The 26,315-nt window shown below is 36.0% G+C and overlaps 1 protein-coding gene and 1 non-coding gene across 4 annotated transcripts in view; both read right to left on the bottom strand.

The window, feature by feature from the left end:
• The window catches only part of MAP4K5 (mitogen-activated protein kinase kinase kinase kinase 5), a 138,054-nt gene that overhangs the window by 40,414 nt on the left and 71,325 nt on the right, over positions 1–26,315 (bottom strand). For all 3 annotated transcript variants that reach the window (XM_073800491.1, XM_073800490.1, XM_073800492.1), the window contains exons 11-15: positions 25,508–25,570; positions 23,192–23,273; positions 21,914–22,030; positions 9,637–9,715; positions 369–427 (exon numbers count right to left, since the gene is read on the bottom strand). In XM_073800491.1, coding sequence (XP_073656592.1) covers positions 369–427; positions 9,637–9,715; positions 21,914–22,030; positions 23,192–23,273; positions 25,508–25,570 — 400 coding nt within the window. The remainder of the gene's footprint in view (positions 1–368; positions 428–9,636; positions 9,716–21,913; positions 22,031–23,191; positions 23,274–25,507; positions 25,571–26,315) is intronic.
• On the bottom strand, positions 2,330–2,436 carry LOC117311255 (U6 spliceosomal RNA). Its single transcript, XR_004525480.1, has one exon. It is a non-coding gene; the product is annotated as a U6 spliceosomal RNA (small nuclear RNA).

Below are 26,315 nucleotides of genomic sequence, written 5' to 3'. Positions count from 1 at the left end.
ACTTTAATGTGTGAAATACGTTATCAAAATCAATGCTCTGGGGCTTCCCTGGTGGTGCAGTGGTTGAGAGTCTGCCTGCCAATGCAGGGGATACGGGTTCGGTTCGTGCCCCGGTCCGGGAGGATCCCACATGCCACGGAGCAGCTGGGCCCGTGAGCCATGGCCGCTGAGCCTGTGCGTCCGGAGCCTGTGCTCCGCAACGGGAGAGGCCACAGCAGTGAGAGGCCCACATACCACCAAAAAAAAAAAAAAAAAAAAAAATCAATGCTCTGAAGAGTATATTACTTTGTTCTTTAGTCAAAGTACACCTGACTATAACTTTTCTCAAATTTTAATATGGAAAATTCTTTGAAAGTTATTATTCCTACCATTTCATCCCGTGCTTCTGTTTCTTTTCTCAGAGGAGGTTCAAACTGTAATTTGTCAACTGTAAAATATAACATATATTCACAAATTCTATCTTAAAGGATCAATCCTGGAAATATGATGAGAAGCATGTGTACTGGGGAGGGGGAAAGGGAGAGAGGAGAAGAGAAGAAAGAGGAAAAGACAAAAACTCTTAATTTTTTACTACAGAGGACCCCTTCCTTTATGTTCGCCAAAAGAAAGTAACAATTTGGTATCTTCCTAACAATTCTATTTAATTCTTGGTTGGAATCAGGAAATTAAACTGCAATTTTGTATATAAAAGATTTTTAAAAATTAAATAAAAGTAGGTGACTAAACAAACACTTTAAGGATGTTTCTATCTAGGCTATAGACTCTGTCTTGAGACTAATTTAAACTACAACTTTATGGTAGGACGAACACCCCGCCCTGCCAAATCACCTATAATTATCTAAAAAGAACAAATATTTGTCAAATTAAATATTACTATGGCATTCAGGAATCTAAGATTGTATTTTCCTAAATGTATATTTTATTTGGTCTAATGAGACCAATTTTAGAATTATTCCTAATAATCAAAGAGTAACTTCTTTTATATGAAATAGTCTGTAAATCAGAGAAAAGGATGGCTTATTATCTACTCATAAAGTACACAGAATTTTAAAATTCTAAGATATAATGTGACTAAAAATTAAAATATACACTTGCATCATAGAGATACAAGTTTCCTAAATACAATCTTGGTAAACAAAATACACTAAAAAAAAAGCACTTTCAAAAAGTATCTAGTTGTCTTTATTCCTAAAACCAAGATTTGTAAAGCAATACAGAGTACTTATATAATTTATTATACTAAATAAAAACATTAAGTCATAAAATTTTCCTTCTTTTTTTGTTTGTTTCGCAAATTTTATTAAAATATAACATGCATAAAAGTGCATTTGTTATAATCAATGAATTTTCACAAACTGAGCACTTACATAACCAGAAGCCAGATAGAGACAACATTACCAGACCCCAAACGCTCCCATTTACTCCCCACTCCAAGGACAGCTGCTCTCCTGACTTCTAGCACCATGCATTAGTTCTGCTTGTTTCTGAGCTTTGTAGATTGTTCCTTCTCATTGCTATACCGTACACTCTTCCTTTATGGGAATATGCCATAATTTATTTACCCATTCTACTGGTGGTGTGTATTCAGGTAGTTTCCAGTTTGGGGCTATTACAAATAGTGCAGCAACCAACATTCAAATAAGTGTCTCGTGGGTGAACATGTGGGTATGTTTCTGTGTGTACCTGGCAGTAGAACTGCTATCTTAAGGTAGACAAGTATTCAGCTCTAGGAAATGCTTTCACTTTTCCAAAATAGGGGTGCCAATTTCCAATGCAGCCAGGAATGTAAGTTTGATTGGTTGAGTTTTGCAGTTTTTGTCTGTACACGGCATGAACACATTTTGGGTACCTTCCCAGAGAGAGGGAGGGAGGGGAGGGAGGGAAGGAGGGAAGGGAGGAAGGGAGGAAGGGAGGGAGGGAGGGAGGGAGGGAGGAAGGGAGGGAGGGAGGGAGGAAGGAAGGAAGGAAGGAAGGGAGGAAGGGAGGGAGAGAGCGAGGGAGGGTCACATCAAAGATCCCAGAAGAGCCACAGAATTTTCTGAAGGCAAACTTTCCCCTTCCTTGACTACAATGTGAATTAAATGATAGACTTGTGTAGGATTTCCTTATAAATCCTTATAAATGAAGGATTTCATTTATAATTCCTTCAAAATGAGTTAGTTCTGCTATGTACTAAATGGATTATGCATGAATCCCAAAACAAATCCAACTGCAATTAATGTTTTAATAAAATGGTTGCTAGCGTATGCAATACCCACAACGCATCAGGAGGGATGGTATTATATTTAGAAACGTTAATTAGGTGTTTGTTATTGTCAAACTAAATTTTAAAAATATGGACTGCTTCAAGAATTTGCGTGTCATCCTTGCGCAGGGGCCATGCTTATCTTCTTTGTATCGTTCCAATTTCAGTATGTGTGCTGCCGAAGCGAGCAGCATAAAATTTTCAAAGACATTCCATAAAATATAGTATCTACTTTTCAAAAATAATCTAAAATAAAAAGAAGTTGTTCATTAATGACTTACTTCTTAAAATAATTTAAAAACATCTTAATTCAAGAGCCATTACTATAATTCACAAAGAACCACTTCACTCATTTGAGACAAAGATGAGTTAAAGATTTTTTTTTTTTTTTTGATCACAACTAGAAATAGTGGCAAGCAGGTCTAGAGGTAAATTATAAAAGGCATAAATATGGAAAGGAAAGAAAGAAAATATTTTCAATAATTACATAATCAGCAAGTTTCAAGACTTAAAAAATTACCAGAGAAAAATGAGCTCATAAATTTCAATTAAACATATAGTAAAATATCAACTGCACCCATCTATACCAGTATCAATGATTGAAAATAAAAATTTCAATTTCATTTCTTTTATATCAGCATAAACATTTAAGATGTTTTACTTTAACATGTAAGAAAAATATTCCTTAAAAAAAATCAAATTCCTTATGACAAGTCTAAAATTACTACAGCCACGCTTTATGGCAAAGAATGCTAGAGTCTCCAGTATCATTGTTCTGTGTGCAAGAATGGACTCCATGTTGTTTTGCTTTGCTTTAAAGAAAATCCTGGCAGTACCTTTGGGTGTGTCTTTGGCTTATAAAAATACAAAGATGGGGAGGTCTTCTATTATACATCCTCATTTATCTCTAAAAGATGTTACTTATTATAGGCATAATAATTATAGTTATAATAAGTAACAGGAATTAGACTTACCCTTTTGCTATAAACAACTACAACATGTAACACAAATACATGTGTGCATACAAGCTATATGAAGCCATTATTTTGAGGCAATGGGTTAACAGATATCACAGGGTTGTAATCCTTGAAAGATGGTGTTAAGACCCCCACTCACCCCTGATTTCTGCGTGGGGGTACTTTCCAAGAAAGTAGAACCCAAAGAGAGAGTTTCACTGGGTGCAGGAAAGAAAGACTATAGTTTGGGGCTGCTTAGGCAGTGGGAATTTGAAGGGCAGAGGGCCAGAAATGAGAAAACTATGTCTCCTTAGAGAAGTCTTTGGTTGCATACTAAATTGCCCACAAGCGAAGCAAGACTATGCAAGGTATGTCAGAAAAACAGCTAACACAGTGCTGTAAGCTAAATACAAGTTCTAGTGATCACACAGTACCAGGAAAGAAATGAGTTTCCACCCAGAGGAAAGACTTAGCTGAATATTGTAGTAAAACCTGACATAGGTCTTGAAAGGACTGCAATGACCTACCAGTTAATTTATGCTTTAACCATTCTAAAATAAAGAGATCAAAATCCAGACACTCAATGTTGTATCACAACATCCAAGATACAATAAAAAATGAATAAAGAAGTAGAAAAAAAAATAAAAATCATAACCAGTTTAAAAAAATAGATATAGACTCAGAGATGACACATATGTTGAAATTAGCACACAAGGACTTTAAAACATCTATTATAAATATATTCAAGGATTTAAGAGAAAAGATGGACACAATAAGTAAAGAGATGGAAATTATCAGTAGAGAGATAGAAACTATACATGTATGTATATTATATATGTATGTAACCATCCATCCATCCATCCATCGATCCATTTTTCTTCCTATCTATCTTATCTATCTATCTCAATGAAAGTCTAGATCCAGAAAATACAATATCTGAAATAAAATTCACTGATGGGCTTAAATAGCAGACTGAACACTACAAAAAATAAGGTCAATGAACTTAAAATTAGGGCAACAGAAACTAAACTTAAGTATAGAGAACAAAAACATCTTATGTGTGTTTATGGGGGTCAGGGAGAACAGAGCCTCAGTGACCTATGAAACAACATCAAGTGGTCTAACATGTAACTGGAGTCCCAGAAGGAGAAGAGGGAATCTGGGACAGAAAAACTAAGAAACAGTGTCCCCAATTTGATGAAAAATATCAATTCATTGATCTAAGAAACTCAATAAACACTAAATAGAACAAACAACAAGAAAAATGCACCTAGGCACATCACAGTCAAATTACTAACAAAGCAACAAACAAAAAAAATCCACAAAAGTTTCAAGGTATAGTACCTATTAAGAATCCAACTGATGCACTTAAATACTTGCTATTTTGTGCCTTTAAAAAAGAATCTGAATTGATGTCATGGTTTGTATTGCAACCTGCAGCTTAAAAAATACCAATGTAGAAGAACATATGGGTATGCTATACTTCAGATAATTTTTCATAAATAGTTTTCCTGACAACAAATACTTTTGGTTATTGTATATCTATTTCTAGGATGGATCAAAGGTTGTTTAAAAAGGCTCAACTTTAACAATGGCCAAAAAATGCTGCTTGAGTTTGTGTTTCCTACCTGGGAGAGCTCTAATTACTTACCTAGTAAACACTCACTTCTCTAGAACTGTTACTAAGGAGATTTGTGAGACAATACATCTCAAAATCTCTATCACCTTTATCATTGCCGTCTTCACATGAAATAAAAAGGGACAAATGGAATTTTCAAACTTAAGTTGGGTAAACTTTCAGAAATTCTTAGATCTCCTTAGCCTAAAGTAGGTTTTGCTTCTTTATTTGTTTGGCTTGAAAGAAAATGAGGTCAATTCCCTAGGAGCCCATTAACTCTCTCCCAATGAACCCAAAACTGAGCGTCTTATACATCTGGGAATACTGCCCCCAACTCCAGTTTCTACATTATTACAGACTAATACAGCTGAGACTTGTACAGTACACACAGTTTTATACTCAAACATGTCCAAGAAGTGTTTCCTCTGAATAAACTTTTCATTTAGAACTCAGAAACTGCCTTCTGGAAAACTTCTCTCTAACCTCAATAAATAGAATCTTGCCAGGTACTGTTAACAACTAACACGACAGTAAAACAGGGTGATGATCCTTGTATTCCTGTCTCTTAATTATAGAGACATGGGCCAATTTAAATCAGTGCAAGATTGTCTTAGTAGGACATCTCAAACTGGAGATGAAAAAAAATCTTCAGAAATAGATGACTGCAAAAATCAGTTTCTACACAGTCTACTGAATCTAGCTGATGACGACATGAAATGAATCATTTGCCCAAGACCCATGGAAAAAGATGACCGAAGACACTGATTATCATACTTTAATGTGCATACTATAGCTCTTGAGCTACATTTTTTCTTCCTTTGCCAGTTGAAACTTTTGGATTGTTGACAGACTTGTTACCTCCTAATCATGATACCTGTAGAGTCTTTATTCTTAATACTGCTCTGTGTAACCTTAGTTAGTTAGTGAATCCTTGGTATGAGTCCAAATACCTGGCTAAAATTTACTTGTGAGTCAGCTAAAATCATACACTTAAACTGACAGTTGGGTAGTCATTTTCTTTGTTGATACCTCTCATATCCCTTTGGTGCCAATTCTTTGTAATTAGTTGGCTTCCTAGGTAACTGTGAAACCGAACAGGACCCTATGGGGCTCCTGGGCATGGAAGCCTTTCTGTCCCTTCTCTTGACTCCAGCCTCCATGACCTTCCTTGAATTCCAAAGGGCAGAATCGAACTGTTGCTAATCCCGGAAGGGATGCAAAGACAAGGGAGGCGCAGCCAGGGGACAATAGTGCAGCCTTGGGGCAGGGTCCTGGTTCCACCTCAAGGGATACACATAACAATGCCTTTAAGCTCTTTTAAGAGGTCAGCATTCTTCATACCAGAGAAAGACCACCTGAGGCTACATTAAAGAACCAGAGAAGCTCATCAAGATTACCTGAGGCCAGATTAGAAGAGTGGAGGCCCTTCACATACTCTAATTTTATCAGCAACGCCACCCTTGAACGGTTGTTATAAAATTCCTCATCAAATCCTCCCAGGTTGGAACACATACTTTTTAGGGGCAGGAGCCCTCTCTGTCGCCCTTTGCCTGGCAAAGCAATAAAGCTATTCTTCTCTACTTTACCCCAAACTCTGTCTCCGAGATTCGATTTGGCACCAGTGCACAGAGGCCGAGCTTTCGGCATCAACTGGACTCAACCAAAAGGTGACTTTTCAGATGAAAACTTTTTTTAAAAAAAAATAGGGAATTTAGGTAACACACCCATATCTGGATCAGAATAAGAAAGTAATCTGCCTTGCTATTCATCAGACTGGGAGGACAGACACAAATCCAAATGCAAAGTCAAGAAGAAACAATGTTTCTCCCAAGGATATGCTGCATATGTAAAGTATCACATGATGACCCCCCCTCTGAATTGCCAATGCTATCTTACTGAGAAACATCATTCTCTAAAATCACAGACTGTCAGAAACTTTGCTGTATGAAATCATATTCATTAAAATGAACCATTCCATTCTTGCTTGGAAGACTTAAGTCAGTGAGAGAGAAGCAGCCTCAGTTTCCAACATACATACAGAGCTTCAAATAAAGGGGTTACTGAATACAACATTCCAAGTTTCCAAGGAAATAGGCTTCTGAGTCTATTTTTACAGTATAGACTCTTTCATACACATCCCTACTTTGCTTTAAGTTTTCACCTAAATTTCACTTGAACTCCACTTTTTCCAAAAACGCTCTAACTCTTCTTTTCCTGTTTAATGAGATGTTCCATGGTTCCTCTGGTATGTGTTCTCCTTCAATGCAAGGAGTCAATAAACCTGACTTTGTTGCACTATACATTTGTCCCTGGTGGTCTTAGATCAGGCCAGGATCATCATAATTAGTTATATCAACTAAAAACACATAGTAAGGATGATTATAATAATCCTAATAGCCCCAAACTGGAAAGAAATCAAATGCCTGTCAAGTAAAGAATGGATAAATTGTGGTATAATCATACAATGAAATACTACATTACAATGAAAACAATAAACTATTATTGCTACACACAACACGAATGACTCTCACAGACATAATGTTGAGCAAAAGAAATCAGGCAAAAAAGGTGCATATTGGTTTATCCTATTTATCTTAAGATCAAAATCAGGTAAAAACCAATCTACAGTGACAGAGATCAGAATAGTGATTAGCCTGGGCAGTGGGAGGGCAGGGGGATACAGGAAGATGGAAGGGTATTGATTGTGAAGGAGCATGAGGAAGCCTTCAGAGATTCTGATAATGTTTTATATCTTGATCTGGGTGGTAGTTTCATGAGTGTATACAAATTTAAAAATTCATTGTGCAGTACACTTAAGCATTTTACTATATGTAAGTTATCAGATCAATGTAAAAAACTGAAACAAAAAACTAAGAATAGAACTAACTAGGTATGCATGAAATCTATCAAACAAACAAAAACAAAACTATAAAACAATCCTGATGGACACAAAAGAAGACTTGGGAGAATTTAAAGATAAATCGACCAATAAAATGAACTTCAATTCTACTGTCTTCTGTCTGGTACATGAAGCACATAGGATTCACTCCATGAAGGTATCAGTACTCCAGACACTTATAAGTTAGTGTACAAATTTATGAGATCTCAGTAAAAACACTGATTTTTTTTTAACTTGGTATGCTGATTCTTACATTTATGTAGGGAAAATATAATAGCCAAATATCATAACAGAAAAAGACAGCAACATGGTGTTTGTGTGTGTGTTTGTGTGGAGAGGGTGAGGGACAGTAGGAGGAGGATTATTTCTATCACACTTTAACAGGTATTATAAAGATAATAATCAGAAGTATGAGACCAGCACAGGACTAGGTATATTAATGTAACAGAATAGAATTTCCAGAAAAAGCCCTAAAATATATGTGGCAATTTAGTACATAATAAAGATGGCATATCAAATCTATTAGCAAAAATATCAAGTTTTTAATAAATAGCATTGAGGCAAATGGGTAGATATTTAGAATGAAACTGAAGTTGAATTCATATTTCATACCTTCTACCAAATAAGTTAATATCTTATATCAAACATTTAAATATTAAAAACATGAGACTGTAAAAATACAAGAAGAAACAATAGGAAAATCCTTTTATAACCTTAAAATCAGGAAGACCTTACTAAATATGACACAGAAGACAAAAGCTATACAAGAAAAGATACACTTAGACTACATTAATTGAATACTATACAGCTGCATAAAATAAACACAATAGCTTTTAATGGAATATAACTTTGCTACTTTTCTGTCTGGTATTGGAAGCCCAGAGAGTTCACTGGGGATTATATAAGAAGATAGCATAAGAACATATCAGCAATCTGGGACTAACAAACACAGAAAATCTCGAATTATTGGTGTAACTTTGAAAAGATCTGACTAAAACAACTGATATGGGAAGGACATTCTAACTCTCCAATGACCTAGATTTCCAAAGCTGTATCCAGAAAGCTAGAAATGTCTGGTTTCAAAAAAACAAAATGCTCATCTGCAATAATTCTAATTAGCCTAAATATATAATAAATTATCTTCCTCCATTGTGGTTTATAATTTTTATTTATGGCTTATTTTAATGTAAACTACTTTAAATCTCTTTTGAAACAATTATGCATTTAAGTCAATATACTTATACCTAAAAATTCTTTGCAAATCTGTTCTTCCAAATTAATGTGGCTAAAATGACAAATATTGTTAATATAAAATTTTTGTCAATGATTTATCGAATAAAAATCAATTTCCCCCTTTAAATATGCACTTTAGAAAATATTCACCTTATTGTTAACTTGACTTAAAAAACTGAAACCAACCCAAAGGTCCAACAATAGGAGCTACAATACATCAACTCAATAAAAGAGGATAAAACCATTAAACATAATGGTTACAAAGCCTAGGCGAATACATAGAAAATACTTTTGACTATGTTAAGCAAAATTTTATGTATAGTATAAATTCAGTCATGTAAAACTATACGTGAAAAAACATGAAGGAAATTCAGCAAAATATTATCTGTGGGCTGGTGTTGGGTGATATGATTATGGGCAATGTTAATTTTCTACTTTTTTCCTCTTGCAAATTTTCTGCAATAGACATATATTGACTTTATAATTAGAAAATCAAAACTATTTAATTATAAAACCAAGAGAATTCCATTACAAGCCAGAAAAGCAGCCTTTATTTTAGAGGTATCCTGTTATGTTAAAGTATGTAGCCACAGTTAGTGAGACTTTATTATTCCAAAAAATTCCATAAGAACACCCAGCTCAACCCTCCAAAACCACCAATTGAAAATGTATACCAAACACATACAATTTATTTCTGAAGCTGTCCGTTCAGCTCTGGCATTCCTGTTCGTAGATCTAATGGTATGACGAATGATTGCATGGGGCTGTGAATATAAACATAATACATATACTTTAAAAAAATTCAGTGACAAAGTTAGAAGGTCAAACTTTCTCTTTTTAATTAAATTATTATTTATTGACAAGCATGACTACTTACTAATAAATTGTAGGATAAATATTTTTAAAAATGAACACTAAGATACTTTAAAAGTGTATTCATTTAGTCCATGTTTATACTGTATAAAATACTGAAGAGATGCAAAGCAAATCAGATGGAAATGTTACCTTCAAAAGAGCTTATACTCTAAGAAGATAAGACACACAAACACTTATAAGATTAGAAAATGATAAGTGGCATTCATTAAGATTACTATTAATGCCCAGGGGAAGAAGAAATGACTTTCACCTGAAAGGGTAAAGAAATTCTTCATGACAAAGCTGTAATCTTATGTGAGGCCTAGAAGGACAAGTAGGCATTGAATGTGCAGCAAGGTGGGAAAAGCATTTCAGACAGCACAAAGAATATGAACAAAGTGATACAAGAAAAAAAGGAAATTGTGGAGTGTTTAGGGGAATTGGAGTTGGTTATTATTTGACTACAGTGAACATTAAGTGAAGAGATGACAAAGCTGGAAAGACAGACTTGAGGATGAGCCACATCATGAAAGGCTCTGAATGTCTTGGCAAAAGAATTTATTGGAGATTCTACAGAAAGGGAGTGCCATCACAAGAGTCAGCTTTAAGAGTAACCTGATTAAGTATGTAAGAGGGTATGGAGAGAAGAAATACTATATGGAGGGAGACTGAGTAAGAGTATTGTAGTAAACTAAGGGAGAAAGCTTACCACTTCCACCCTTTTGTATAAGCTCCTGATCTTTTGAAACAATGCCTTCAGCTCAACCCCTATCTACCAAATTTCTGATGACTCATTCTCATTCACTGATGACTCGGACAGGGGCTCAGATGTCTTTTTCTCTACTTTAAGACCCACCATCATACCAAAGGACTTCAAAAGACCATTGCTCTGGATTTAAGTTTTCTGACCTTATCTCTGAAGACCTTCTACCATACTTCAATGCACTCTACACTACTAAAATCATATCCTGGACTCTGTCATCCGCTCTGATATATGAATTCACATAATACTCCAAACTTCTCATCCTTTGAACTTACTCTCTCATTTACTCCAATAAGTTTTAAATGCTCACACTGAAATCTCAAGTCCATCCATCAATTACTTTCTCACTCTCCACATGCATTTCTCTGATCTTCACTTTTTTTCCTATCCAGTTTAGAGTTGGTGGCCCATAATTTCAAGCAATCCCTTGCATATATCCTAAATTTGATTTGCCTCCCCTCCCCAACCCCTGCCATCCTTCTGTACAATGGTATACCAAAATGACAACCCTGGAAGACTTAAACTACCTACCTTTGGTTAATATCTGAAGTACCAATCACTGCTGGAGGAAAATTACACATTGAAAATTAATCTCATCTGAGCCTTCAAGTTTGCCCACAAACACTTCTCTAGTCATTTAACCCATCCATTCTCCTCAATTACTATTTCATAGCTTCACCACACTTTTCAAACCCACCTCCTCCACACTTTCAGGAGATGACATTGCCACCTAGCTCACAAAGAAAACAGAAATCAAATAGAAGATAACTTCTAGCTATACTCTCAAACTATCTTCCTCTTTAATGCAAAGAAAGAAGTATTTTTCTTTTATTGTTACTCTGAAATATATTTAACGCACAATATTATTTTAGCTTCTGATGTACTACAGAATTATTTGACGTTTGTATACCTTAAGAGGTGATCACCACTATAAGTGTAGTAACCATCTGTCCCCATACAAAATTAATATTACTGACCATATTCCTTATGCTGTGTATAATAACCCTGTGACTTAATTATTATATTACTGGAGGTCTGTACCTCTTAATACCCTTCACCTATTTTGCCCACACCCACAAGCCTCCCTTCTGGCAAACACCTGTTTCTTCTCTGTATCTGAGTCTATTTTCATTTTATTTTGTTTTGCTTTTTAGATTCTTTAGATTCCACATATAAATGAGATCATGTGGTATCTGTCTTTGTCTGACTTATTTAATTAGCATAATAGCTTCTAGATCCATCCCTGTTGTCAAAAATGAGATTTCATTTTTAATGGCTAAGTGATATTCCACTGTATATATATACACCATATCCTCTTTATCCATTAAGTTGCTTCCATATGTTGGCTACTGTGACTAATGTTGGTACATGTATCTTTTCAAATTAGTGTTTTTGTTTTCTCCAGGTAAATACCTAGAAATGAAATTGCTAGATAATATGGCAGTTCTGTTTTTAATTTTTTGAGGAACCTCCATACTGTTTTCCATAGTGGGTGCACCAATTTACAATCCCACCAGCAGTAACACAAGAATTCCCTTTTTTTCCACACCAGTGTCAACACTTGTTATTTGCAGTCTTCTTAATGCTAGCCATTCTGACAAGTGTGAGGTGATAGCTCACTGCGGTTTTGATTTGCATTTCCCTTATGATTAGTGATGTTGAGCATTTTTCATGTGTCTACTGGCCATCTGTGTGTCTTCTTTGGAAAAAATGTCTATTCATGTCCTCTGCCCATTTTTTATTTAGGTTGTTTTTCCTTTGATATTCAGTTGTATGAGTTCTTGGTATATTTTGGATATTAACCCCTTATCAGGATATATCATTTGCAAATATCTTCTCCCATTCAGTAGGTGACATTTTCGTTTTGTTGAGTTTTCTTTGCTGTGCAAAAACCTTTTTAGTTTGATGTATCCCATTTGTTTATTTTTGCTTTTGTTTCCCTTGCCTGAGGAGACATATACAAAAAAATATTGCTAAGACTGATGTCAAAGGCCATAGTACATATGTTCTTTTTCTAGGAGTTTTATGGTTTCAGGTCTTACGTTTAAGTGTTTAATCCATTTTGAGTTATTTTTTGTATATGATATGAAAAAGTAGTCTGGCTTGATACTTTTGCATGTAGCTGTCCAGTTTTCCCAATACTATTTATTGGGAGCATACCACTGTATATTCTTGCCTCCTTTGTCATAGATTAATTGCCCATATAAATGTGGGTTTATTTCTGGGCTCTCTATTTTGTTTCATTGATCTATGTGTCTGTGGTAGTGCCAGTACCACACTATTTTGATTACTGTAGCTTTGTGGTACAGTTTGAAATCAGGGAGTCTGCTTCCTCCAGCTCCATTTTTCTTCTTCAAGTTGCTTTGGCTATTTGGGGTCTTTTGTGTTTCCATACAAATTGTAGAATTGTTTGTTCCAGTTCTGTGAAGAATGCCATTGGTATTCTGATAGGGATTGCACTGAATCTGCAGACTGCCTTGGGCAATATGGTCATTTTAACAATATTAATTCTTCCAATCCATGAGCACAGTATATTTTTCCTTTTTTTTTTTTTTTTTTGCTGTGCCATGTGGCATGTGGGATCTCAGTTCCCCGACCAGGGGTCAAACCCATGCCCCCTCCATTGGGAGCACAGAGCCTTAACCACTGGACTGCCAGGTAAGTCCCTATTCTTTCTGATGCAATTGTAAATGGGACTGTTTTCTTAATTTCCCTGATAGCTCATTTTTAGTGTATAGAAATGCAACAGATTTCTGTATATTAATTTTGTATCCTGCAACTTTACTGAATTCATTTATTAGTTCTAACAGTTGTCGTTTTTCTTTTTTACTGCATCTTTAGGATTTTCTATATGTACTATCACGTTATATGCAAACAGTGACAGTTTTACTTCTTCTTTTCCAATTTGGACTCCTTTTACTTATGTTTCTTGTCTAACTGCTATGGCTAGGACTTCCAATACTATACTGAATAAAAGTGGCAAGAGTGAGCAACCTTGCCTTGTTTTTGATCTTAGAGGAGATACTTTTAGCTTTCCACTGTTGAGCATGATGTTGGCTGTAGTTTTGTCATATAGCACCTTTATTATGTTGGGTATGCTGCCTTTATACACACTTTGATGAGAGTTTTTAACATAAATGGATGTTGAACTTTGTCAAAACTTTTTTCTGCCATCTACTGAGATGATCATGATTTTTGTTCTTCAATTTGTTAATGTGGTGTCTCACATGGATTTACTTGTGGATACTGAACCATTCTTGTATCTCTGGGATAAATCCCACTTGATCATAGTATTGTACTGCATTATTGTACATTGTATTGTATCATTCTTTTAACGTATTGTTGAATTCGATTTGCTCATATTTTGTTGAGGATTTTTACATCTATGTTCATCAGTGATATTGGCCTGTAACTTTCTCTTCTTCTTTTTTTTTTGTGGTGTTCTTGTCTGATTCTAGTATCAGGGTAATGCTGACCTTGTAGAAATAATTCACAAGCATTCCTTCCTCTGCAATTTTTTGGAATAGTTTGAGAAGGATAGCTATTAACTCTTCTCTAAAAGTTGGGTAGAATTCACCTGTGAAACTGGTACTGGACTTTTGGAAGTTTATTGTATTACTGATGCTATTTCCTTAATGGTAATCCATCTCTTCTTATTTTCTATTTCTTCCTGATTCAGTCTTGGGAGTTTGTACGTCTCTAGAAATTTATCCATTTCTTCTAAGTTATCCATTTTATTGGTGTATAATTGTTTGTATTATTTTCTTATGATTCTCTAGATTATCTGTTGTGTCAGTAGTAACTTCTTTTCATTTATGATTTTATTTGGATCCTCTCTCTTTTCTTCTTGATGAGTCTGGCTAAAGGTTTATCAATTTATCTTTTCAAAGAACCAACTCTTAGTTTCATTGTTCTTTCCCATTTTTTTTAAGTTTCTATTTCAGTTATATCTGCTCTGATCTTTATTATTTCTTTCCCTCTACTAACTTTTGGTTTTGTTTGTTCTTCTTTTTCTAGTTCCTTTAGGTGTATGGTCAGATGTTTGAGATTTTTCTTGTTTCCTGAGGTAGACATCTATCTCTAAAAACTTCCCCTTTAGACTGCTTTTGCTGAATGCCATAGATTTTGGATGGATGGTTGTGTTTCTATTTTCATTTGTCTCCAGTTATTTTTTGATTTCCTCTTTGGTTTCTTCAGTGACCCATTGGTTAGTTAAGAGCATATTATTTAGCCTCCACATGTTTGTGTTTTTTGTAGTTTGTTTCTTGTAGTTGATTTCTGGTTTCATACTATTGTGGTGAGAAAATATGCTTGGTATGATTTCAATCTTAAATTTATTGAGCCTTGTTTTGTAGCTTACCATGTGATCTATCCTGGAGAAGGTAGCAGTTGAAAGCATATATACTTTGCTGCTTTTGGATAGAATGTTCTATTTTATCTATTAAGTTCATCTGATCTAATGTGTCATTTAAAGCCAGTGTTTCCTTCTTTCTGGCTCTTCTGTCCATTGATGTAAGTGGTGTATTAAATTCCCCTACTATTATTGTGTTACTGTCAATTTCTCCCTTTATATTTATTAACATTTGCTTTATATATTGAGGTGTTCCTATTGGGTGCATATATATTTACAATTGTTGCATCTTCTTGGACTGATCTCTTGATCACTGTGTAATGTCCTTCTTTGGCTCTTGCTACAGTCTTTGTTTTAAAGTTTATTTTGTCTAATATAAGCATTGCTACAGCTTTTTACAGATTTCCATTTGTATGGAATACCTTTTCCCATCCCGTTACTCAGTCTGTGTGTGTCTTTAGATCTGAAGTGAGTCTCTTGTAGGCAGTATATATAGGGGTCTCATTTTTGGGTCCATTCATCCAACCTGTCATTTTTTAAAAAATTTCTTTAAAAAACTTTTATTTTTTTTTAATTTTTGGCTGCACGCGGGCTTTCTCTAGTTGCGGCGAGTGGGGGCTACTCTTTGTTGCAGTGCGCAGGCTTCTCATTGTAGTGGCTTCTCTTGTTGCACAGCACGGGCTCTAGGTGTGTGGGCTTGAGTAGTTGTGGCACGTGTGCTCAGTAGTTGTGGCTTGCAGGCTCTAGAGCACAGGCTCAGTAGCTGTGGTGCACAGGCTTAGTTGCTCCATGGCATGTGGGATCTTCCTTAACCAGGGCTCGAACCCATGTCCCCTGCATTGGCAGGCGGATTCTTAACCACTGCAGCACCAGGGAAGCCCTCAATGTCTTTTGAATGGAGCATTTAGTCCATTTACACTTAAAGTAATTATTGATAGGTATGTATGTGTTGCCATCTTGTTAACTGTTTTCTGGTTGTTTTTGTAGTTCTTTTTTGTTCCTTTCTTCTTTTGCTCTCTTACCTTGTGATTTAATTACTAGTGTTATGTTTGGATTCCTTTCTCTTTCTTTAGGGTATATTTATTATAGGTTTTTGGTTTGGGGTTACCATGAGGTTCACAGATAATAACAACAACAACAACAACAACAACAACAACACACACAAAATTATTTTAACCTGATGATCTCTCTGGTTCAAACACATTCTAACAACCCTGAATTTTTACCCCCTACCTCTGCCTCATGTTTAATGCTTTATTGACATCATGTTTTACATCTTTTTTGTTTTGTGAACACCTTAACTATTTACTGTGGATATAGATGATTTTACTACTTTTATTTTTTAACTTTCATACTAGCTTTATGAATGACTGGTCTACTACCTTTACTATATGTTTGCCTTTGCCAGTGAGATTCTTCCATTTGTAATTTTGGTATTTCTAATAGTAGTCTTTTCTTTTTCACTTAGAGAAGTCCCTTTAACATTTTTTGAAAGCTGGTTTAGTGGTGTTGAACTCTCTTAGTTTTTGCTTGTCTGTAAAACTCTTTATCTCTCCTTCAAAACTGAATGATAGCCTTGCCAAGCAGAGTGTTCTTTGTTGTAGGTTTCTTCCTTTATCACTTTGGATTTAATGTGTCACTCCCTTCTGACCTGCAGAATTTCTGCTGAAAAGTCAGCTGAGAATCTTATGGAAGTTCCCTTGTACATATCTAGTTGCTTTTCTCTTGCTGTTTTTAAGATTCTCTATCTTCAATTTTTTTTTTTTTTTTTTTTTTTTGCGGTACGTGGGCCTCTCACTGTTGTGGCCTCTCTCGTTGCGGAGCACAGGTTACGGACGCACAGGCTCAGCGGCCATGGCTCACGGGCCTAGCCACTCCGCGGCATGTGGGATCTTCCCAGACCGGGGCACGAACCCGTGTCCCCTTCATCGGCAGGCAGACTCTCAACCACTGCGCCACAAGGGAAGCCCTCTATCTTCAATTTTTGACATTTTTATTATAATAGGTCTTGGTATGAACCTTGGTTTCTCTTTCTTTTTCCAGGTTAGGAAAGTTTTCAGCTATTATTTCTTCCAATAAGTTCTCTGCTCCTTTCCGTCTTTTCTTCTTCCGGGATCCCTAGAATGTGAATGTTAGTACACTTCATATTGTCTCAGGGGTCTCTTAAACCACCCTTTTAAAAAATTCTTTTCTCTTTTTCCTCTTCAGCTTAGGTGATTTCCACTACTCCGTCTTCCAGTTCACTGATCTGTTCCTCTATATAACCAAATCTATTATTATTTCTTTCTAGTGTGTTTTTAATTTCAGTTATTGTATTCTTCAGCTCTGTTTGGTTCTCCTTTATATTTTCTAACTCTTTATTAAAATTCTTACTGTGTTCTTCCATCCCTCACCTGCGTTCATTGAGAATCTTTACGATTATTACCTTAAACTCTTTATCAGTAGACTGTGTAACATAGTCCTCTGCCTCTGTTTGCCTAGTTCTCTGTGTTTATTTGTAAGTATTAGGTAGATCAGCTATGTTTCCTGAATTTGGGAGGAGCGGCCTTATGTAAGAGACATCCTATGGGATCCAACAGCACACCCCTCTGGGCAGCAGAGCTATATGCTCTAGGGATGCCCCCTATGTGGGCTGTGTGGGTCCTTCTGTTGTGGCAAGGCTGACCACTGTGGGTGTGCTGGTGGGTAGGCATGGCCTCTGGCCCAGTTGGTTGCTAGGACCTTACTGGTGCAGGGTCCCAGGGCTGGTGCTGGTCTCCTGGTGGGCAGGGCCAGGTTCAAAGGCAGCTAGCTATGGGGATCAGGGAAGCTCAGGGTTGGTGCCAGCACACTGGTGGGCAGATAAGCCCCCAGCACTAATAGGGTAGTGGGAGGACTCCAAAATGGTGGTTGTCAGCATTGATGTCCTAGTGGTAGAAGAAACTCTCAAATACAGCTGTCGCCATCTATATCTTTAGGGGGACTGCCAGTTGTCTCCTGCCACTCCAAGAGGTTCTGCAAGATCAGCAGGTGGGTTCCTTTCAAATTACTGGCTCTGTGCTAGGATTTGGACTATGTGAGATTTTGCACACGCCTCATAAGAGCAGAGCCTCTGTTTCCTACAGCCCTCTGGCTCTCTTGTATGCAAGCCCAGGATGGCCTTCAAAGACAGATGTTTTGGGGCCCCATCTTCCCAGTGCAGGACCCTTCAGCTGGGGAGCCCAACACAGGGCTCAGATGCTTCGCTCCTTGGGGAGAACATCTGCAATTGTAATTATCCTCCTGTTTGTGGGTCACCTACCCAGGGAGGTGGGTCTTGACTATACCATGTCTCCACCTCTCCTACCCATCTCATTGTGGTTCCTTATTTATGTCTTCAGTTGTGGAAAGTCTTTTATGCTAGTCTTCAGGTCATTCTCATAGATAGTTGAAATTTGGTGTGGCCACTGGAGGAGGTGAGCTCAAGGTCTTCAAGGCACCATCTATGCCACATTTCCCAAGAAAGCCTTTCAAGAAGTGTTTCTTTAAGATCAAATCCCTCATTATAATCTAGATCTCACCTTCTCCTTTCTTTTCAAGGACTTTGCCTATTCACCTTGCTTCTTGACTCTTCTATCTCTAACTATTGGATCCTTTTCATAAGCATCCTGTTTAAACTTTTTTGCCCCATATAAAAAAAGAAAATCAATCAATAGCCAAAAAATAGAGAGACAGAAGACAGACAAATCCACTGTCAACTCATTTACCTCCAACTACTGCTCTATCTTATCCCCCTCTTTCACAACTGAATTTCATAAATAAATTTATTTTTCAAACCACTCCAGCCTAGCTTTACCTCTAGTATTTTTATATTATCCTTTTCTAAAAATAATTATTTATTTGACTGCATTGGGTCTTAGCTGCGGCACGCCGGATCTTCATTGCAGCACGTGCATTCTTTCGTTGCAGCACTCAGGCTTCTACCTAGTTGTGGCGCCCAGGCTCTAGAGCACATAGGTTCTCTAATTGTGGCACACGGACTCTAAAGTGCACAGGTTCAGCAGTTGTGGCATGCGGGCTTAGTTGCCTTGCAGCATGTGGGATCTTAGTTCCCCGACCAGGGATGGAACCCATGTCTCCCACATTGGAAGGTGGATTCTTAATCACTGGACCACCAGGGAAGTCCCTAAATTATCCCTTTAAAGTAATCAAACACCAACACCTAAATCCAAAGATTTCTTTAATGTAACTTCTAGGCAGTATTCTTGTTGAAACTTTCCTACTGTCTTTTAATGTTCTTTATTAATCCTTTGCCATTCCTCTTTGGGTACCAGATTTTTTAATTTTGGGGAGGAATTTCCCCCAAAAGCTGTCCTAGGCCTTCTTCTCATTCTACATGCTTCCCTTGGATGATCACATTTACTCTTTAAGGTATCAACTACAACCATTATATCTAATAACTCTCAAATTTATATCTCTAGTCCAAACTTTTCTCCCCAAGCTATAACCACATATCTAACTCCTAATAAGACTTCTCCATTTGGAAATCTGGTGCAACATTAAAATCACCATATACAAAACTGAACTCACCTTTCTTCCCAAATCTGATCTTTAGTATTTCTATCTCAACAAGTGGCACTTTTATATCCACCCAGCTGTTCAAGTCAAAATCTGGGAGTAACCCTTTTATCATGCCCCTCCCTCATTTCTACATCCAATCACCAACTCTCTCATGTAATTCTTTAATTAGTTCACTTTTTCCATCTTTTCCCTACCATCCTATTACAAAACATCAGTATCTATATCCTGGATAACTTCAACAGTCTCTTAAGAGGACTTTAGGAATGAAAACACCACTCTGAAGTCAGAGATCTTTAAAGAAAAAAAATGCACATCTGATTACATCACTCCCTTACCCTTTAATGGTTTCTACTGCCCTTAAAGCCCCCATTTTTTTTCATTTGAAATGTCTAGCTTTGTGACCTAATCTCCCACCAAATTCCTTCCTTGTTTTCTGCTCTAACAGACTTACTTTTCTTTAATTCCTCAAGTATACCACACTCTCTCTTATCACTAGGGCTTTCAAACATGCTATTCTTCCTTTTGCTCAGAACACTTCTGACTGGTCTTTTCTTTTAATTACTATTTATCCTTCAGGCTTTCATCTTACATATTGTTTCTACAGTGAGTCCTTTCCTGTCCCTAAAATATGCCTGCATAGCACCCTGTCTTTCCCTTTTTGTAACAGTTATCACACTTGTAAATTATTTGTTGGTATTTCTAAGTTTCCTTTGAGACCATTCTGTAAGTTCTTTGAAGATTGGGATCATGTCAATCTCACCCATTATTGTGTCTCCAACTGCCTGGAACAAGGTTTTGCATTTCAAGGACTAAAAATTATGGTGATATCATTAAACAGAAATAGAGAATTCCAAATGTAAGAGTGGATTTAGGAAGCCTGGCAAAATTGTGTGGGGAATGAAAGAGGAGTTTGGTTATTTACATAACCAGTGAAACACTAATTGAGGAATCAAGTAATATCTAATGCTTCATTTAAACTAAAACAATTTGAACAATTTTGAGTTTTTAAGAGATTAAAATCTTATTATTACAAGTCTGCAAATGATGGTTTAAGTAAAAAGAAATCTATGTATGGCTGGTTTATTTAATATTTTCAATTAAAGTTCACTTAACATTCAATAAAATATTCACTGGGTACCTTACGACATGACAAGACTATGTTATATACTAGACAATGATTAGTTTGTAAAGACTGTTTAATGACAATTTCTATTAAGTATATATATAGAAATGATGGTATATTAACTAAGATTAGGTTCTAAAGTCAGTTTGCCTGGATCCAAATCCTGGTTCCACTAGTTGCTAGGCATATGATCTCGGGCAAATGAAATTACTTCTATTCTTTCTCCTTCATTTCTTATTTGTAAAATGGGGATAGTAATAGTACATATTGCCAAGGACCATTTTGAGTATTAGATGAGTTAACATGGAAATTATTTAGCCTAACACTTGGTACATGAAGACTACCCAATGAATGTTAATAGTTATCATGATACTTATATGATATAATTTGAAACTTAAGTACCTGAAGTAGAAAATTTCCTTCAATAAATAATAACACATAAAGTTTAGTCCTATAGTCTTACCAGAACTGAAGACAGAGGTATAAAGGGATATAAAGGCATAAAGAGAAATGAAGAGACAGAAATAAAAAGGAATCATAAAAGAGAGAAAGAGATACCAGTGAAAAAATACATTTATGCTATATATAGAGAGGCATAAACAGGTATCCAAAAATGGGCAGGAAGTCCCTCATTCCTGATTTACAAGTCGTGTTGTTAAATATATTCAAAATAATTCTACATATTTTCAGAGAAGACAAGCATAGTTATGAATAGCTCTATATGTAATTACATAAGAAATAATAGTTTTGAATAAGTATTAGAAAATATAGCTTTTTCTATGGGAACCTCAGCTTAATTTAAAAAATGATTTGTATTCTGTTAATGATCTGTGTAACAGAGAAACTAAAAAAAAATGACCACATGGATTTCTAAGGAGTCTCTTTTGTGAAAAATAATATGTACATGTGCTCTGGCTAAACTTGTGTTCTCCTAGTGCAAAGCAATGCTCCTAAAACCTGTATTGTCTTGGAAAAGATCAAACTCTCACTACAGAAGCTGAGGTCTAGGGAGGAAACACTTGTGGATTTTGGGAGGAAAAAGGCACAGATGTGATTCTAATTGTAGATACCTCTTAATAACTTTAAGCAAACCAACTAAGAAAACAAAATGTTATAATGCTAAGAGGAACAGTAATCCTAGTTCCTTCCCAAAACTAGGATTAAGAAAAGTATCAATTGGTAATTATGAGCAGGACAAGTGTAGTTTACACTGCTAATTAATCTTTGTTACTAAATCTATTTCAACTAACTTAAAAGAGTGAATTAAAAAACAAAGTCTAAGGCTACATTAAACATGTGTTTTCAAATATTAGACTGCAAGCATTCCTTACCTCAAAGTCATCATCATCTCCTTCGGTGTAATGTGCATGGTTGTCTGGATTATTCACTTTGTCCAACAGTTCAACTGCTAGGGCCCTAGAGAGACCTGGCTGTCCTACAAATGTATGCTAAGTAAAAACAAAACAAAACAAAACTTCATGAGTATGCTTTTATATCTATGGCTCATAGAAATTGCTATTTGTTCTTTTCCATTCAGTAACTATCAGAGACAAGCATATGGAAGCCTACTAATGCAAATAAACTAGAGAATGTATTAGTAAAAATATTAATCAGAGAATTCATAATTATATATTATAAAGCTAAAGAACCATTGTGAGGTAAATTTATAACATGAATAATTTCTCTATTTAAAGTTAACCAATCCATGTTAGGTTGTCAAATTACAACCTTGGCTATAACAATGACATTTTTAATGCATGTCATTATAATAATATGCAAATGAATACTGAGGTACAGTCCATATCACAATAAGAAAAAAGCATCTATATTTGCATATATTTAATTCAATAAAATTATGTTAATGTAGTAAGATACATAATTAAATTTTATAATATTTAAATAAAGTTTTCTTAGATTGTTATAATCATCAACTTTTTCTAATATAAAAGTATTTTATAAAGACATGCCCACATAAGGGCATTCTATAAATTTACATAAGAAGCCAAGAAAAGCAATTAATTTTATGTATTTATTTTTTAAACATCTTTATTAGAGTAAATTGTTTTACAATGGTGTGTTAGATTCTGCTGTACAACAAAGTGATTCTGCTATACATATACATATATTCCCATATCTCCTCCCTCTTGCATCTCCCTCCCACCCTCCCTATCCCACCCCTCTACGTGGACACAAAGCACCGAGCTGATCTCCCCGTGCTATGTGGTTAAAGCAATTAATTTTAGATGAAAGCAACATTTTTAAGAGTTTTCTCCAAGGCAGGGGTTGGCAAACTACCGTCCATGGGCAAAATTTGGTGCACTGCCTCCTTCTGTAAATAAAGTTTTATTGGGTGTTAAAGCCATACCTTTCATGTATACTGTCTATGGATGCTTTTGTGCTACCACGGCAAACTGAGGAGATGCAGCAGAGACTGTATAGCCCACAAAGCCTAAAATATATACTATTTGGCTCATTACAGAATGTTTGCTGACCCCTGCTGTAAGAGATCACTAACATTTTTATATTAAAAATCTAAATACTATTGTTCCAGTGATATGTCTAATTACTGCATGACTACAGAAAATACTCCTATAAATTCAATGACTTACAGTCAGAAGTCTTTCAGCGGTTGGTCTTTTTTTGGGGTTTTTGGTTAGTGCTATTTTGACAAAATTATGGAATGTTGATGACCTTCAAATAAAAAGAGACATGTACAAAAATATTTCACTAATATTAGTTCTTTGGTGTTACTAAATAAAATTAACTTACAAGCAGTTAGAAAGACTGAAACACATGATTTTTTTCCTTTGGCCTCTTAGCTCTATATAAGCCAAAAAACTAAACCCAAAGCACAGTATATTCCTTGGAGAATATACCAGCTTCATCTCTTAAGTAAAATGCAATAAGTTAACAGAACACTGATATATAATCTCTAAAACATACACTAAAAACTAGAAATGGGTAGGTGTGTCATCTCTAAGGTTTATAACCTTGTGTTCTAGGTACGACTTAGGAGTCAAAATGACCTTTTCTCATTGCCTAATTTATACAGTATGTAAATGTTTTGTTATATCCAAATTGTTGGGTGGCATGAGGTAGGGTGAGTAATGTGAGAGACTGTTTAAACCCTTAAAAAGTCACTGAATTTCTCAGGAACATGGTCAAAGAAGAGGGAGCGATCTTTGTAAACAGATGAGTTTTCCTGCTACCTGTATTGATAAAATGGGGAAAGGAAGAAGATACAAATTAAAGGAATCTGGGAATTCCCTGGCGGTCCAGTGGTTAGGACTTGGCACTTTCACTGCCGTGGGCCTGGGTTTGACCCCTGGTCGGGAAACAAAGATCCCGCAAGCTGAGCGGCCAAAAAATTAATTAATTAATTAAGGAAATCATATTTTGATTATGAACTAAAGGCAAAGAGAGGTACTGCTGAGATTCCACTGGAGGAGGGACTGGGCAAGAACCAAAGAGAATAACCTTAATCATTACCAATGACAGCAACGACACAGCAGTTCTCTTCAGAGAAATCAAATCACTACATCACGTTTGGTAGCTTGTGGCACACATATCACGGAGTGAGAAGGCACCTGAGATTGGCAAAGGTACTCCAATGGTAATGACTGTTCTGGAACCTGACTACGAATGCAGCTGTTTTAGCTAACAGTCATTCATTCCTGAATGAATATTCAGTCATTCCTGCCACAAAGTCCTCCAGTTCCAGTTGTTTAGGAACTTAGGCTAATAACGAATAGGAAGAAACCCACGTCAATACAAAGGAATACAGCTAGCAGAAGGATATAAACTCCTTTACTTCTACAGTGTGATCTGCCTTTCATTCCTGGCATTATCCCCAGAATGGCCTGGCTCCTAAATAATACTATGTACATACAGACAGGCTAATAATCATAAAAAAGTGGTTTAGAACTTGTACTGGGGACAGGCCTCTTAGAATCGGTAATAAGATATGGACTGTCTCCCCAGAAAAAATGAATACACATAAAGAATTCTGGGGGCTCATGTATTTCCCAAGATCTCCCAAGAGATCCATGTAATCTAGATGAAGAATTACTGAATTTAAGAATTTGGAAACTTTTATTTCCACGGTTTCTTTTATTAAATGTATGGAAAGACATTACCAGAAAAACAATTTTCAGTTTTTCCCATTTAATTGAAGACGTCTTTTACGGACTATAATAGGCAAACTGCTTTACTTTGTACGAGAAACAAAAGATTAGGATGCAAATAAGTAATAACCTTTTGAATGTTAGGGAAAGAAGTAGAGAAAAGCCAGTAGGGATTGATCTTAAATGTCACTGTATCTGGGAAACCTTCTCCTATTACTTCTCATGGAAGTCAACATGTAATTAATGGGAGTAAAGGAATACAGGGCAAAATATGAATCTCCAAAATCTTAATATATTCATTTCAAATCACTTCCTCACCACACCTCCTATTCAAGCTGCCAAAAACTAATAAAATGCTCAGAGTTTTATGAGAGAAGTACATTATAAAGGAACACTGACCAGAAAATAAACCTAGATCCTTGCAATAGCTCTGCAAGTAAATTAGATGTGTAACTTCAAGGAAACTGTTTAATGCCTCTGGGTTTCAGTTTCACCACTTTTAAAATAAGGGAGGGCTTCCCTGGTGGTGCAGTGGTTGAGAGTCCGCCTGCCAATGCAGGGGACACGGCTTCGTGCCCTGGTCTGGGAAGATCCCACATGCTGCGGAGGGGCTGGGCCCGTGAGCCATGGCTGCTGAGCCTGCGCGTCCAGAGCCTGTGCTCCGCAGCGGGAGGGGCCGCAACAGTGGGAGGCCCGCGTACCGCAAAAATAAATAAATAAAATAAAATAAAATAAGGGAATTGAACCTTTGTCCCTTTCAGCCATAAAATGCTATAAATCTATATATATTCTATAACTCACCATTTTGTTTTGTCCTTTAGTTTCGGAGGCTGAAAATTACTTTTTGACATTAAGAAGAGGGCCCTGGAATAAAAATTTCAGTTAAAGAGCAATACAAAACACTTTAATTATTACATTTAATAATCAGAATCATATTCTATAATGAACTTATGCAAGATTACTACATATGTAGGTACTCATGATAACTGGTATAGAATATGGAAATTAATATTTTATATTTTGGATACCCTATGAAAAATTGCTCCTGGTTACAGAAAGGATCTTTAAGTTTCCAACAAGCTCTTATTCACATGGCGAAGCACCAAATGTTTGAGAAGGTTTTTATTACCATACCATTACATATATAACTAGTGTTATATCTTAAGCACAAGTCTATATAATTGTGTATCATTCTGTAACACACAGAGATGATATGCTACTCTAACATTAGGTTGTATGTTTAACCAAAGATTAGCCTCTACAATTATTTTGGGTGAATAGGCAAATTATACCCACTTCCTAGTCTGTCCCCTTTTGGACAATAATTTTCCACATTCTCTTGTTAGGAATGATACAGAAATCAACCTACAAGAGGACTTTCCTTCTCGATGAACTTACCTTTGACCAATTTTTTTAATGGACTATGGGGCTAGACGGATGGAGGATTTAAGAAGGAAGTTTTATTTCAGTATTTCCTACAAAACCCCATATTTCCAAGTAAACTCCTTAGCCTTTTTTTTTAAATACCAAAGATATTTTCTCTTTTTAAAAATTAAATGATTCATATATAAAGGAAAACCTTAAAAGAAAAAAGTCTGATTCCTCCCAC

This window comes from Tursiops truncatus, chromosome 2 (assembly GCF_011762595.2).
Source record: "Tursiops truncatus isolate mTurTru1 chromosome 2, mTurTru1.mat.Y, whole genome shotgun sequence".
In the NCBI taxonomy this organism is placed as follows: domain Eukaryota; kingdom Metazoa; phylum Chordata; class Mammalia; order Artiodactyla; family Delphinidae; genus Tursiops; species Tursiops truncatus.
This window is presented reverse-complemented; position numbering and strand designations above follow the sequence as displayed.